General features: G+C 38.9%; 3 protein-coding genes across 3 annotated transcripts; all 3 read right to left on the bottom strand.

Moving 5' to 3' along the window:
* Positions 1-3,443: 3,443 nt before the first annotated feature.
* On the bottom strand, positions 3,444-4,265 carry LOC112655328 (keratin-associated protein 9-3-like). Its single transcript, XM_025440390.2, has one exon. It carries the CDS (start codon positions 4,193-4,195, stop codon positions 3,740-3,742), a length of 456 nt encoding a protein of 151 aa, XP_025296175.1. The 5' UTR covers positions 4,196-4,265; the 3' UTR covers positions 3,444-3,739.
* Positions 4,266-7,403: 3,138 nt separating this feature from the next.
* Positions 7,404-8,100, bottom strand: LOC112655331 (keratin-associated protein 2-3-like). The gene has a single exon (XM_025440393.2). The coding sequence runs from the start codon at positions 8,051-8,053 to the stop codon at positions 7,664-7,666; it is 390 nt and encodes a 129-aa protein (XP_025296178.1). The 5' UTR covers positions 8,054-8,100; the 3' UTR covers positions 7,404-7,663.
* A 5,573-nt stretch (positions 8,101-13,673) lies between these two features.
* LOC112655329 (keratin-associated protein 2-3-like) lies at positions 13,674-14,496 on the bottom strand. The gene has a single exon (XM_025440391.3). The coding sequence runs from the start codon at positions 14,325-14,327 to the stop codon at positions 13,923-13,925; it is 405 nt and encodes a 134-aa protein (XP_025296176.1). The 5' UTR covers positions 14,328-14,496; the 3' UTR covers positions 13,674-13,922.
* Positions 14,497-15,870: the final 1,374 nt, after the last annotated feature.

The raw sequence follows: 15,870 nt of genomic DNA, 5'->3' as shown, positions 1-15,870 counted from the left end.
CTATTATAGGGAAATGAATTTTAAAATGCTACTTATACAGGTTGAATCAGAATACCAGGTGTTCAGTCCTGCTTCTCCAGAAATGACAGTTTTGAGTTAAGATCATAATTCTTCCCAAGTCAAAATTAAGACACTTTCAAATCCCACATCAAATTTTGAGTTAAAAGGTATGTGAATTTTTTGCCTCCTCTCCTTAAGCAAATCTACATCACAGATTCTTTGATTAGCTAATTTTTCCACCTTGGATGTTTGGAATATGTAGGTTTGTCACCATTACAATCTCAGGAGCTATTTAATTCATATTTAAATTCAGTAGAATCTCTGATACTAAAAACATTTATCTCCCCTTGCAAACAATTCAGATGTTTGAGGAGTTGAAATACCTCCTGATAAAGGCACTGGAGATAGTAATGTTGTTGGTTAAATCTCTATTTCTGTACTTTTCTGGTGTGGCACTGTTTTTAGCATCTAACATTGGTGCAAAACTTAACTCAGTTTTCATGTTTCTGGGCTTTAATTGCCTTCAGAGAATTATTAAGAATAAGATGTTCTAGTAAGTGTTCTCCAGAGAAACAGAACTAATAGGATGTGTGTGTGTGTGTGTGTGTGTGTGTGTGTGTGTGTGTGTGTGTATTTATTGTGAGGGATTGGCTCACACAGATATGGAGCCTGAGAAGTCCCACCAGGAGCAGTGAAGTCTAAAGGCAGAAAATGGATGTCCCAGCTTGAGCTATAGAACAGTTCACCCTTTCTCTGCCTTTTTGTTCTATTCCGGGTCTCAATGGAGTAGATGATACCCACCCACATTGGTGAAGACAATCTTCTTTACTCATTCTGCAGACTCATATGTGAATTCCTTCTGTGAACACCTTCACAGACATACCCAGGAATCATGTTTTACCAGCTCTCTTTTAAACCATATCTCCTTTAAACCAGTCAAGTTGATACATAAGATTAACCATCACATAAGGTATGACACTTAAAATTTGAGAATTCTACTCCTCTGCCACAGACAAATCTGAACATTCCCTTACCTTCCCAAATAAATTAAGAAAATAAAATTATTTTCTCCTACCGCTTAAATCCATTTCTTCTTGATTGGTTCTCATACAAATAGAGTAAGAAGTTATAATCATTCATGATGTTTCTGTGTAGATTTTATGTCCTGTTTAAATGCTGGATATCTCTATCTGTGGTCTTCTTTGAGAAAAGAATGCCAGTCATTTTACATTTAAAACTATTTTATTACTTTGCTTATTCTCTTTGGTTTTCATTACTTCATTTAAGTGATGGGGCCCAGACACAGTAGTACCAAAAGAAGAAAGGATGTGTTTGTTTGTTTTTTTCTGTTTTTTTTCTTTTTTAATTTATTTTTTATTGGTGTTCAATTTACTAACATACAGAATAACCCCCAGTGCCCGTCACCCATTCACTCCCACCCCCCGCCCTCCTCCCCTTCTACCACCCCTAGTTCGTTTCCCAGAGTTAGCAGTCTTTACGTTCTGTCTCCCTTTCTGATATTTCCCACACATTTCTTCTCCCTTCCCTTATGTTTTTATTATTGAATGTTTACCTTCTGTTTATAGATACTTATATATTGAGTTATTTTTCTTTAAGAGATCAAGGTTCTGAGTTTCTTATTGTAAATTTTGGGGCTTCTCTCAATTCCTTAAAGTCCATTTTACTAGTTCTCTAATTCAGTTGCCTCTGCCTTACTTTCCTGAGTGATAAGATATGGTTGATATGCCAACCAGTTGAACATCCCCCATTTTTTATTCTATATCAAGTAATAAGATCTTCTTCTCTTCTGCATGTCCACTTGGCTCTTTTGGTGCTTCAAGCTGAAGCCCTTCTAAGTAAAAGGTGCATCCAACCTAAGTCTTCCTAATCTGTTGGAAGCTAAGAGAGTGGTATATGAGGGACGTAGAGTGTTGAACATGTTTTAGACACATTGTGTATGAATGTGTAGGTTGTGCCCTGATGGGAGGCTCTGTCCTCTCAGAGGAGGGAGAGCCTTTTTCACACAAAGATCCTATAGGCTCAGTAAGCTGTATATTCTATAGACTGTGTCTACCTAAAGGTGGTGCTTTTTTTCTAATGCTGGTAAGTCGTGTTAGTGGAAACCCCATGCCTTTGACTTAGTTTTTTAAGTTGAAGTGAAATTCACATAATGTATACTAAACCATTTTAAAATGTACAATTGAATGACTTTTAGTGCATCCATAATGTTTTGCAACCGCCATTCCTTTCTCTAGCTTAAAAACTTTTTCATCAGCTAATAATCTTTAGTAATCATTCCCCATTTCCCTTTATCTCCTGCCACTCATTTACCACTTTGATTTTATCCATTAAAATGGAAGGTCTTACTATGTGTTTTTTTATTTCATCCATGCTTCATTCTAGACCTCTCTCTCTGGAGATTAGAATAAGACTGGACATAGTGAATGCCAGTATCATGCTTGCTTAAACCCTTCCTGTAATGAATATTTGTTTTCTACTTAACAATACATGAAAGAACTGTATAGATGTTAGAGAAACATTAGTTGAAATTCCCTTTCATCATTTTCCAAAGTATATTTTGAAGAATACTAGTGTTACAGGATGTTAGTTAATAATAAATAAATGGAAGATTCCCTGATTAAATCAACTTGGGAATAATAGTTTTAGAGCTTTCTTTAATATTCTATTGTGCTTTATATAAACCTTAAAATGGTGAAAATGCATGCAACATTATTTGACCACTGAATACTTTTTCCCTATTGGGTATCTGAAGAGACTAATTGTCAGTGCATTATTACCTGTTTAGGAAATAATCTATCCTCTGCCTGAGAGGGATGTTGTAAGCAATGAAAGTCAATTCTCTTATTTTCCAGGCTTTCAACTGGTGCCCAGGCAGGCAAAAGGCCTTGCTCAAGAATCCATAGATTCTTAGTTACCAAGTAGTGACAAGAACTCAGGATGCCTTTACATCTTATGCTAGTAATTTGAAATCTTATGTTTACTGTCTTTCCAATTATGTATTACCCTTTTATACCCTTGATAATTGAAAGAATTGTACACTGAGTCATGTGACTGAAATAAAAAGATTTAGTAACACCTCAAGAAGCTAAATGACATAAAAATTCCTTTTTGTAAAATTGATCTTCTGGAACACCTAGCCCATCAGTTTGCATATGTGAGGACCTTGGGGAATAATTCTTAAATACTGATAGATTCTTTTTTTTTTCTGATAGATTCTTTTAATCATAGATTTTGGCTGCAGATATTAGACTATTTAATGGTAAAACAAAGAAAAACCATCTTTCAAAGACCTTTATAACAGGACAAAAATTAAGAAAAACCATACTGTCATAGCATAGTTATTGAGATTTTGAAAAATCCAAGTACCCCAATAGCAATAAAAAATTCCAAAGAAAAGAAAGCTCCAACAATGACTACATCACTGAAGAATAAAAATTTTATTAAATCCCAACTCCAAAGAGCTGTTGAGCTGCTTCAGACATTTATAGTAAAATTTTACATATTTCTCTTAAACTTGTAGGACTTCTGTTCATATCGACGTTTATGAAATATTTTTGGTCTTCGATTATAAATTAATTCACATCTTAGGAAAATTATGTAGCCATGTGATAAGAGTTTGCAAGCTGGATTTTGAGTATTAGAGCTCAGATGTTGTTGGGACTCTACATTGGCTCATTTTGAAGTACCGGTTTCTCAGGATTCCTTTAGAATGAGGTTTTCAACAAGTAGACTGGCAGCAGGTGGGCTGGCAGCAGGTGGGCTGGCAGCAGTAGGAGCAGTAGGCTGGGCGGCAGCAGGACTGTCCACAGTAGGATGGGCGGCAGCAGGAGGCCTGGGCATGGTGCAGCTGGCAGCAGGTTGGGGGTGTGCAGCTCACCACGCAGCAGGGGGGCAGGCAGGTGTCCTCCACGCGGCAGTCAGGGCGGCACCACCTGACTCGGCAGCTCATAGCTCCACTGCCACCCTCCTGGCCACCACCAATGCCACAGCCAGTCCCACAGCTGGGCTGGCAGCAGCTGGTCTGACAGCAAGTTGGCTGGCAGCAGCTGGTCTGGCAGCTGGTTGGCTGGCAGCAACTGGTCTGACAGCAGCTAGGCTGGCAGCAGCTGGAGCCACAGTTCCCACTGGTGGAGCAGGTGGGAAATCCACAGAAGCTAGTGGAGCAGCAGGCCATGGTCAGGAGCTGGGTTGAGAGTTGGGTTGCTTAGTGGAGTTTCTGAGTGAGAGCTGCTTATTCCACTTGGGCCTTTTATAGGTCTTGGCCAGTTCCTTTGTTTGTGGTGGACAGCATTTTTATCTTGTTACTCTTTAAACAAGCTTTTCCAGAGTCCTTTGATTGTTCAAATATTGAGTTATTTTAAATGCATCCTCAGATTGGTTTTTCCTTATTGCTCAGCTAATATTCACTAAATGTTTCATCCTTAATAGAAATGTTATTGTTTCATTTCCAAACAATGCTGTAATTTCTCCTTAAGTCTCAGCTTCCATTCTGCATCACCTGACAAAGTGACTCTCACTCATAAGATGATGTGATTTTAGGGTCATATTCACCAAACTCAAGTCTCCAGAAAAAATTAGTAACAATTGACTTTCTTATGTAAGACATTTTGAGTGATGTTTTCTCAAGTCTGAAGTGTGAGATTCAGGAGAGATCATGGAAATTGACTATAATTAAGATTATAGTCTTTACAGTTAGTCAGATAGAAACTCTGATAAACTTCACATTGATAGAAATCCATAGATTTTTCCAGAAATTGAATCTCTCCCAATTTCCATGATCTCTCCTGAATCTCACACTTCAGACTTGAGAAAACATCACTCAGGAAGATGTAGAGAACAAAAACTGTTCCATTCCAATTTACTATGGATATTTTATTAGCCAAAATTTAAAAGAAAGCCTAAAATTCATAGCCATTAATGAGGAAAATACTACACAGAAATGTAAGTGTAATTTATATTTTTCTATGAATGATAAAAATCACTGCTATATAGATTATCTAGATAGTATTTATTTCTCATAAGTGGGATTTATTTTCAATTTATGTAATCACCATGTGTCCTGTGAAAGGATATTAGACCAAAGAGCACAACAATTGAATTTATGAAGGGGAACCACTAAAAGGAAAAGCAGAAGTTAGGAAATAACCTTTCTGGATTACAGTGCATATAAGGCAGGGTAGGAAATGAATGATCAAATATCATTCAATAGGTATAAGTGGAAAAGGATTGATCTTTTGATATAGACCACTTTTAATTTCCCCTCACCACCAGCCAATGTTAGAATACTGTTGAATCTAGGAATGACTATAATTTGGAGAGGTAAGTGACTAGCTGCTCCATTTACACAGTACATAGCCAGAAAGCTGGATATACATTCAGGAAAATAAATTTGAAACAGTTTTGGTGGTTACCAAAAGAAAGAACATGTTGTCAAAAGAAGAATGTGTAGTGTTTACATGGGGGGAAATGAAAAAAGAAGTGGTGGCCAAAAGAGCATATTATTGCTATTTGTGGTAGGTTTATTCTTTCCTTCCAATCTTGAATAGAAGCACATAGTTAGCTTTTTATGAGGTGGAAGTATTGGTTTGAACAGTGATAGAATTACATTAGAATGTGATTCATGCCAGTATCAAGAAAGATATTCATGTCATATGATAACCATGACCACATGTATGAAGTTGAAAAGTGGTTGAAGGAATCATCAAGTATCAGAGATCAAAAACAATAAATTGTTTTGTCCAAACATTTGATTGTATAGTTATAGAAACTGACATTTTTTAAAAGAAACTGACATCATTGTTTTTATAAGTATCAAATGTTTATTAAATCATCATATTATGCACAGAGCACTAAAGGGTTGTGCAGAAGGGAGGTTCAATCTGTCTGCCTCATATCTTGCTCTAGTGTACAAATCATTGTAGTACTGATAGGAGGGATGAATCGAGGAAAAGATTCAAATATACTAACATCCATCCTTATAGTTTTAAGTTGGAACACTGATTTTTTTGGTATAGACTGCTTTTAATTTCCTCTTGGCATCAGATGATGTTAGAATACTACTGAGTCTAGGAGTGGCTGCATTTTGGAGAGATTAGTGACTTGGTTAATTCACACAATAGACAGCCAGAAGAGCTGGGTATAAAACTTCTATCTCTCCCTCCTACATCAATTCATTTTATTTTATACCATGCTGTTTTCCAGGATCAATTAAGTATTAAAACTCTTTGTCTCCTTATTTTTAAAAAATACTTTAGAATAGCTCAAGAAGAGAAATACTAGTAGTGGGCAGAAATGCTATGGAGTAGTAAACATACAGTAAATAAGCATGAATACGTTAAGATTCTTTTAGGTGTCTTCTCACAAAAGAGTTTTACCTAAAGCTGCAATAACACATTTGATTTTTTAAAAGATTTTATTTATTTATTAATGAGAGACAGAGAGAGAGACAGAGACATAGGCAGAGGGAGAAGCAGGCTCCCTGCAGGGAGACTGTTAAGGGACTTGATCCCAGGACCTCAGGATCACACCCTCAGCTGAAGGCAGATGCTCAACTGCTGAGCCACCTAGGCATTCCAACACATTTCATTCTTAACTATTTGTTTCCCACAATTAGGTAATATATCTTCTGAGTTTCTATGTCTGCCCTACTCTTTGTGTCTTCTTTATTCCATGGCTATCATTGTAGGTCAGTTCTTACTGTATATCACTTGGACCAGTACAATGGCCTCTTGAATTGTTTCTGTATAGCTATTATATGTCTAGCCTTTGGCCTTATTTTTGATAAGCAGCTACCATAAGAATACCCTTTGTGCCATTCACTTGCCCCAAGACTTTCAACAGCTCCCTAGTACTTACTGCACTAAGGGCATACTCCTTTGGTTAGTATTCAAAGCATACACATTTTCCAAATTTATTTTCCACTATCATTCTACATATATCCAGTGTTCCCAGCCAAACTATCCTCTGAACAGTCCCTCTCTCCATACCTTCATGTGTATTATTACCAGTGTTGAGAATGCTATCATCTTTTATACCTGCATGTCAAAATGTTAACCTATACAAAATGCTAGCTCCCTTCTCAGTTTTCCTTGTTCTCCCTCCCTAGTCAATACCGATTTCTCTGTTGACATCAATGTATGTCGTACTTTTTTTTTTCATTTTATAATTTTTAGTTGCATCATTGTGAATTTCATTTATCTCCCTAGAAGTTTCTTGAAGAGGGGAGCATTTTCAACTCAATTTTAATTTTATCATATACCATCTAGCCTGTGACTTGCAGATGTAGGCAATCAGTATATTTTATATGTTGGCAAATTGATTTAAGTAAAATAAAAAATAAACTTAATGAAAAAAATTAGAATGAACAAGTAAAACCAAAAATGTATTTTCTAGGCCAAAGATGAGAAGTTTATTAGAAAAGAAGCATGCCACAAGATCTAAGATCTACAGTGGGAAGAAGGGAGTTGATAGTGTTACAAAGACTTGAGAACAGCCCAAGTCTTAATAAGTGAGCCTGTATTTCCATTCAACCTCTGGTTGACTTGGGGTCTTGATAGTTCAGGGCAGGAGGTTTGTTAGGCAGAGATGGGAGTACTACGTTTTCAGAAAGTTGATAGCTTGTTCTAGACAGTCGGTACACTTCTTAGCAGCAGGGGGAGGTCCTGCAGGTGGTGCGGCAGGGGGCAGGCTGGCAGCAGGAGGGGCGGCAGCAGGGCGCCTGCACAGAGATGGGCTGGCAGCAGGTGGAGGCCCAGCAGCAGGGGCGGCAGACCACGGCAGTGCAGGACGTGGGGCAGCAGCTGATGGGGCGGCAGCAGCCCTCCTGCAGGGAGCAGGGGTCACAGCACACAGGGCGGCGGCAGGGCTCACAGATGGGGCGCGTGCAGCGGCAGGTGCAGGTCACGGGGCGGCACACGGTGGTCTGGCAGCTCACGGGGCGACAGCAGCAGGGGTCGCGGCAGCAGCAGGGCTGGCAGCATTCTGTGCCACAGCCCTGGGAGGAGCAGATGGAACCACAGCAGGAGCCGGACATGGTGATATGTGGGGCTGTTTAGGTTTGGACTGGTGAGAGGATTTGGATGTTGTCAGGTGAGAATGTCTTTGTCCTGCTTTGGGCCCTTTATATATCCTGCCCAGGTGCTGATGACACCCCCCCCCATTTATCTTTTGGCCAATTAAGTAGGATTTTGTTTTGACTAAATGATTGCATTGCTTGTGACATACTCATGATCTCATTAAAGAACTCTTGTTGCATTCCTAAATATGGATATATACATGCTGTTCATCATCAAAATCTAAGCACTCACAGTCATTTTAGGTGAGAGCAGCTCTTGATGCATATTTTGGGTAGATAAGCACCTGATGAATCTTGGAGAAAATGATCCTAAAAGAACTGCAAGTTTTAAAATAAATCAAATATATAGGGGTTTCTAGAGTACTGACTGGATCTTGTATTTGACTCTTAGGAGATGCCCTGAGAAACCTGTATGTGAATCAGACAGGTATTAGACATGTCCTTGGGTGTAGACTCCTTAGGACTTTATTGACCTATCACTTGATAATGGAATGCATGTACCTTGAATAAGACTGCAGCTCAGATAACTTGTTGGGAAAGATAAAAGGTTATTTTTGTAAAACAGCTAAGAATTGGAATAAAATATCCACAGCTGCCCTCCATTGTTTTTCTTTTCTTTTCTTCTGTTCAGGCTTGAGCAACTGTGGTCCTTCTGGCTACAGAATGTTGATTTTTATCTCTGAGACATGACATTTTTTTTTATATTTGCCTTTCTTGTGTATATGATAAAGAATCATGTAATGGGGATCCCTGGGTGGCGCAACGGTTTGGCACCTGCCTTTGGCCCAGGGCGCGATCCTGGAGACCCGGGATCGAGTCCCACGTCGGGCTCCCGGTGCATGGAGCCTGCTTCTCCCTCTGCCTGTGTCTCTGCCTCTCTCTCTCTCTCTCTCTCTCTCTCTGTGACTATCATAAATAAAAAAAAAAAAATTTTTTTTAAAAAAAAAAAGAATCATGTAATGGGAAATTTTTTCTTAATATATTTGACATGGGCACTATGACTGACAAGATGGAGGGTTTCCAACCAGCATTGCTGACGTAGACAATACATTGATCAGAAAACTTATGTAGGGGACTGCATAGCTGTTCTGTGACAGTACTGCTAGAAGTGTGGTAGACATGCTTCTTAGGGAAGGGTCATCAGAGGCTCTTGGAGAATTGCATGGTGGGGAAGAAGTCTCGTTACTTTTCAGCTTTTCCCTCTTATTATTCACCAGGCAGGGTTTTGAGTCACTTTAGGATCATTCCCATCATTCAAAAGAATGTACCTCAAGCCCCAGGAACTAAAGCTCCCCAAATGGAATTTTAAACATAATTTTAAAAGTTTAAAAGGAATGTAAACTGACTGAGTGTATAGTCATAACTGAGGAGACAGAAGAGGGAGAAATGAAGCATGGTCTCATCAATGAAGACCTTCAACTCTCTCATATTTCATGTTCTATCTCTTATCCAGGGACCCACATGACTTTTTTTTAAAAGCAGTAACCAGAACCAAGATAAAAACTTGTATATTCTGCTCTTTTTTTGTTGTTCTTCTTTTTCTTTGTCCCAGCTTTATTGAGATATAAGTGACATACAACATTGTGTAAGCTTGAAGTGTACATTGTGATGATTTGGTGCATGTATATATTGCAAGATGCTTACTGCAATAAGGTTAGTCAACACATTCTTCACCGTACCCCACGTAATTATCTTTTGTTATTATTGTTTTTATGGTGAGAAGATTAAAGCTTTACTCTCATAGCAACTTTCAAATGTACAATATAGTATTGTTAACTAGTCACCATGCTGTACATAAGATCCCTGATACTCGTAACTGAAAATTTGTATCATTTGACCAAAATCTTCCCATTTCTTCTACCTCTCAGCCTCTGACAACCACCTTTATGCTCTGTTTCTATGAATTTGATGTTTTTTATTCTACCTGTGAGATTATATTTGTCTTTCTCTGACTTACTTCACTTAGCATAGTGCCCTCAAAGTCCATCCATGTTGTTACAAATGGTAAGGTTTCATTCTTTTTTTATGGCTGAATAATACTTCATTACGCATGTACAAAACACAGTTATCCCAAGGCTTCTCTTGGAATATACACACACACCACATATATATTATTCATATATTTATGCCATGTATCTGTGTGTGTATACATATGTCTCATGTTTTCCCATTTTCTTTATTCATCTATCATTGCTTTCATGCCTTGGCTTTTGTGAACAATGCTGTAATGAACATGGGAAGGCAGATACTTCTTTGACACCGTAATTTTGTCTCCTTCAGATATATACCCAGAAGTGGGATTGCCTAGCTCATATGGTAGTTCTATTTTTAATTTTTTGAGGAGTGTCCATGCCATTTTCCACAGTGATTATACCAGTCTACATTCTTACCAAGGTTCCCTTTTCTCTACATCTTCACTAGCATTTGTTGTATCTTATCTTGTTATACTAGTCTTTCTAACAGGTGTGAGGTGATATCTCATTGTGGTTTTGATTTGCAGTTCCTTGATGATTACTGATATTGAGCACCTTGTTGGCATTTGTATGTCTTTTTTGGGAAAATGTCTATTCAGATCCTTTGCCCATTTTTCAATCAAATTGGTTTTTTTTTGTTTGTTTTGCTTTTTGCTTTTGTTTGTTTTTTTTTTTTTTGCTATTTGTCAAGCATGAAGAACAGTGCCTGGCTTATCAACTGTCTTATGTTTCTTAGGTAAATTAATATATTTTAAAAAGCCATGTTATGTGGGTGCCTTATAAACTCTAAATTTTGAGTTTAGAATTAGATGAACATATCTGATATGGCAAATGGCCAGCTGTTTGCCCAGTCACCACAGAAAATATTCTAAATAATATTATCTATTGGAGAGTTTCATTAATAGCATGACATAAAATAAAAATGCCTAGAAGGAAGATATGAAGCTCCCTCTTTTTAACACTAGTTTCTGGAAAGGGGAGTTAGGTTATTGTTGCAGAATTTACAAGAAGCATATATGTCGGAATTGTGGATAGTGTCTTGAACCCGACTGAGAACCCCACAGTCCATGCAAACACAGAGTGAACTCTTAGAAAAACATCGTTTAAAAAAAGACTTAAAAGTAATACAGGCAGATTCCTGAGGGTGATGGGCAACATATTTTGTATTACTAATGGTAGAGCTTTATTTAACACTACCATTCAACAATAGCATTATGAACAAATTTTAACATGGAAAATATTGTCTTGTGTTCTTAATTCTCAGTCGTCTATACAAATGGACAAAAATAATTATACCTGTAATTTGAAACTGCTAACAATTTTAAAAAGTTCTTAATTGGAACATATCAAATTGCACTTCTTATTTTATGCAACTGAGATGATCTTGAAAAGTTAAAATACGAATGACTGTTTAATAATTTGATCAGTTTAAAGATATCAGAAAAGTCCACCCTACATAACATAATGGTATTCTTTTCAATATATACCCACCATTTGCTTCAATGTGGATGGAACTGGAGGGTATTATGCTGAGTGAAGTAAGTCAATCGGAGAAGGACAAACATTATATGTTCTCATTCATTTGGGGAATAAAAATAATAAAGTACTTCTTAAAAGTACAGATAGCTACTATCTAATTATCTGCTTTAAATCCATTTAGACTCTGATAGGTAGGTTTCTAAAAGCATAGCATAGGGGCACCTGGGTGGCTCTTTCAGTTAAGTATCTGCCTTAGGCTCAGGTCATGATTCTGCTCAGTGTCCTGGGATGGAGCCCCGCCTCAGGATCTGTGCTGAGAGGGCAGGCTCCTCTGCTTCTCCCTGTTCCTCTGCCTCTCCCTCTCCTTGTGCTCTCTCTCTCTTTGTGTCAAATAAATAAGTAAAATCTTTAAAATAAATAAAAGCAGAGCATAATCATGAGAAAACTTTAAATATTTCTCCCCAAATAGATAGAGGTTTTAGACAGTACATTCAATTAAAAAGAAAATATATGTTCATTGAAATTATGTAATTAAGAAAAATATAAAGAAGATACTGAATATTATCTCCAATTACTCTTAGATTTTGTTACATAATATTTTAGGTAATTTTTAGGCATAAACATATATAGACATGCACACTACGGAGATCCCTGGTGGCTCAGCAATTTGGCACCTGCCTTTTGCCTAGAGTGAGATCCTGGGGTCCGTGGATTGAGTCTCATGTAGGGTTCCTTGCATGGAGCCTGCTTCTCCCTCTGCCTGTGTCTCTGCCTCTCTCTCTGGGTCTCTCATGAATAAATGAATAAAATCTTTAAAAAAAAAAGACATGCACAATACATTTTTCCTCACAAAATAGTTGAATATTTTACAGTTTATTTGCAATTTAAATATATGGCAATAAATATAAGTGCATCATGTTTCCTAGTAGGTTTACAATCTTCAACTATTTTAAAGTATTTGTGGCATATCTTCTATATTTATATTGCTTACATTATGTACTATTTGACTTTTTTTTTAAACTTTTTTCTTATTTATACCTCATCTCCCTAAATACATTATAACCTTTTTGAAGAAGAAGCCCTCTTTGCTCTTTCATATTCCCTCAGGATGGTCAACTCAGTGTCTTAATCATAGCAGATGCTCAACAAACATGTGTATGTTGACAGTGATTAATTCATTTTTTAAAAAAAAAACATTTTATTTGAGAGAGAGAGCGCAAGGAGGGGAGGGGCAGAGGGAGAGGAAGAAGCAGGCTCTGGCTAAGCATGGACCCTGATGCGGGCCTCCATCCCAGGACCTTGAACCCAAGGCAGATGCCTAACTGACTGAGCCACCCAGGTGCCCTGTAATTGATTAATTTGCTTGGAAAATGCCATCATTGCCCAGTTCCTGGGCACAAAAGTAAGCACCCTTGAGAGCCAGTATGGACTCAGTACCCTCAAGAGTTAACACTCAAAATAACATTCAAAATAACCACCAGATCTATAACATATAGAAGAGAATTATGTGAAGCCACAGTTATCCTTGGCCACAAAAGATCCAAGAATTTCTCTGGGCAGAAAAACGTGTCTCCTACCATACTAAGAGGAAGTGTTTGACTTAAAGGCTTAATGTCAGGGGGCTAACGTTCTCCTGGGTCTTTTCTGAACATCAGTGATTATAATCATATTATAGGAAACTTACTTAATCTTTCATTACTCATTGCTCTGCAACTTCATAAACTTGTTTTGCCAGATGTTGCCTAAGGGTCTTACCACCTCTAACATACTAGGTTTTCTAAGCTGTACTAACAGGTATCATTCAGTGAATGAAACTTGAGCCCAGGGATGTAATAGATGCAGCCTCCTTACCGAGTGTTGTTAAAGGACATCTCTCAGATGTTTGGCATGTCTGGATTGTGAGCACATGTGACTCTATATATGTGGTGAAGATACAGCTATGCCTACCTTTCTCACTTGGATATTGTGCCTTATAAATGCTCCTTACAAGAACAATGAGATTACCCAGACCTAAGTTATTTCAGTGAACAATTTGAGAGAATTATTCTGCATCCTGCTTTGAATATGTCTGAACAAAAAAAGAGAGAGACAAAACCTACTTAAAGGAAGTATCACAAAGACCACGATTTCTATGCTGGAAATACTAAGTTTATTAGAAAACAGAAGACATGATTGAGGAGTTAGACAGGGGTCCTGAGAGGACAGAGTACTCTCCCATCAGTAGTCGGTCTGAAAAGGGGGCCCCAATGCGTACTCTGAGTTAGTTTGAAGAAACGGGAAATGGGCTTCTCAGGAAAAGTCATGCTTTTCTGTCCTGAAGGGCAGGATGGATGGACTTCACCATCTACTAGCGACCCTCAATGATGATATACTTCTCAGCAGCAGGGGGAGGTCCTACAGGTGGTGCGGCAGGGGGCAGGCTGGCAGCAGGAGGGGCGGCAGCAGGGCGCCTGCACAGAGATGGGCTGGCAGCAGGTGGAGGCCCAGCAGCAGGGGCGGCAGACCACTGCAGTGCAGGACGTGGGGCAGCAGCTGATGGGGCGGCAGCAGCCCTCCTGCAGGGAGCAGGGGTCACAGCACACAGGGCGGCGACAGGGCTCACAGATGGGGCGCGTGCAGCGGCAGGTGCAGGTCACGGGGCGGCACACGGTGGTCTGGCAGCTCACGGGGCGACAGCAGCAGGGGTCGCGGCAGCAGCAGGGCTGGCAGCAGGAGGGCTGGCAGCATTCTGTGCCACAGCCCTGGGAGGAGCAGATGGAACCACAGCAGGAGCCTGACATGGTGATATGTGGGGCTGTTTAGGTTTGGACTGGTGAGAGGATTTGGGTGTTGTCAGGTGTGAATGTCTTTGTCCTGCTTTGGGCCCTTTATATACCCTGCCCAGGTGCTGATGATGTCTCCCATGGACACATGATCACTTCCTTGTTTATTGTTTATTCTTTCTGAAATGGCACTAGATAGGCTACCAATTTCCTCGACATTTTTTTAGGTGCTCACCTACTCATGAAACACCATTTGCTTTCCTTATTTAATAGAGACCCATTATATTTTGCTATTTATGGTTCAAATATGAATTTAATGACCCTAACTTCAAAGTTTCCAATTATCTTCATAATTCAGTGATGTTTTTGCCAATTGATGTTTTGATAGCACAAAGTAGCTGTCATGCTCTTAGGGTTACTTACTAATAGTGGAAGTAAATTCCCCAAGTTGTGAGTATCTGTTTCCACTGCTAAGGTTCCCTCCTTAGGGAAGGAAGCTTAAGCTTTCCCTAAGCTTAAGTTTAGGAAAAAAAAAAATAAGGGACTATTTTAAAAGTCATGGTCTCTCAGGAAAATAAGTTTTGCTGTGTACTTTTTGGAGCTACAGGAATGCACCTTATCATCTTCTCAGCAGTGGGATTTTTTCCCCAGTTTTTTTTTTATTATTATTTTGGCAAAATACACATAACATAAAACTTACTATCTGAGCCATTTTTAAGTGTACAGTTTAGTGGTATGAAGTACATTTGTATTATTGTGAACCATCAGCACCATCCATCACTAGAACTCTTTGGGGGAAAAATCAGAGATGGTGACAGTACATGAGAGACTCCTAACTCTGGGAAACAAACAATGGGTAGTGGAAGGGGAGGTGGATGGGGAGACAGGGTGACTGGGTGACGGGCACTGAGGGGAGCATTTGACAGGATGAGCACTGGGTGTTATATATTGGCAAATCGAACTCCAATTAAAAAATATACAAAAAATTTAAAATGAAAATATTTTATTTGTTTGTTTATTTAGAGTGGCAGGGGGAGGGCTGAGGGAGAGAAACCCAAGTGAACTCATACTGAACATGAGTCAGTATGGACTGACTGGACCATACAGGACCCTGAGATCATGATCAGAGATGAAATCAAGAGTCAGATGCTCAACCAACTTAGCCACCCAGATACCCCTAGAACTCTTCATCTTGGGTGACTTGGGTGACAAAAAATTTAAAATGAAAAGATTTTATTTGTTTGTTTATTTAGAGTGGCAGGGGGAGGGCTGAGGGAGAGAAACCCAAGTGAACTCATACTGAGCATGAGTCAGTATGGACTGACTGGATCATACAGGACCCTGAGATCATGATCAGAGATGAAATCAAGAGTCAGATGCTCAACCAACTTAGCCACCCAGATAACCCTAGAACTCTTCATCTTGCAACACTGAAATTCTGTGCCCATTAAACACTAACTCCCAATTGAACCCCTCTCCCCAGCCCCTGGCAACGACCACTGCAGTTTTTTTTTTCTTATTTATCTCCTTTCCCCCCATACCCCATAAATATTGCCTCCAA

Source organism: Canis lupus, chromosome 9 (genome assembly GCF_003254725.2).
Source record: "Canis lupus dingo isolate Sandy chromosome 9, ASM325472v2, whole genome shotgun sequence".
NCBI classification, from domain to species: domain Eukaryota; kingdom Metazoa; phylum Chordata; class Mammalia; order Carnivora; family Canidae; genus Canis; species Canis lupus.
Note: the sequence above shows the minus strand (reverse complement) of the source record. Positions and strands in the feature narration are given on the sequence as shown.

Excerpts from the sequence above, each read along its gene's own strand:
- LOC112655328 (XM_025440390.2), bottom strand. The coding sequence starts at position 4,195 with ATGGCCTGCTGCTCCACTAGCTTCTGTGGATTTCCCACCTGCTCCACC.
- LOC112655331 (XM_025440393.2), bottom strand. The coding sequence starts at position 8,053 with ATGTCCGGCTCCTGCTGTGGTTCCATCTGCTCCTCCCAGGGCTGTGGC.
- LOC112655329 (XM_025440391.3), bottom strand. The coding sequence starts at position 14,327 with ATGTCAGGCTCCTGCTGTGGTTCCATCTGCTCCTCCCAGGGCTGTGGC.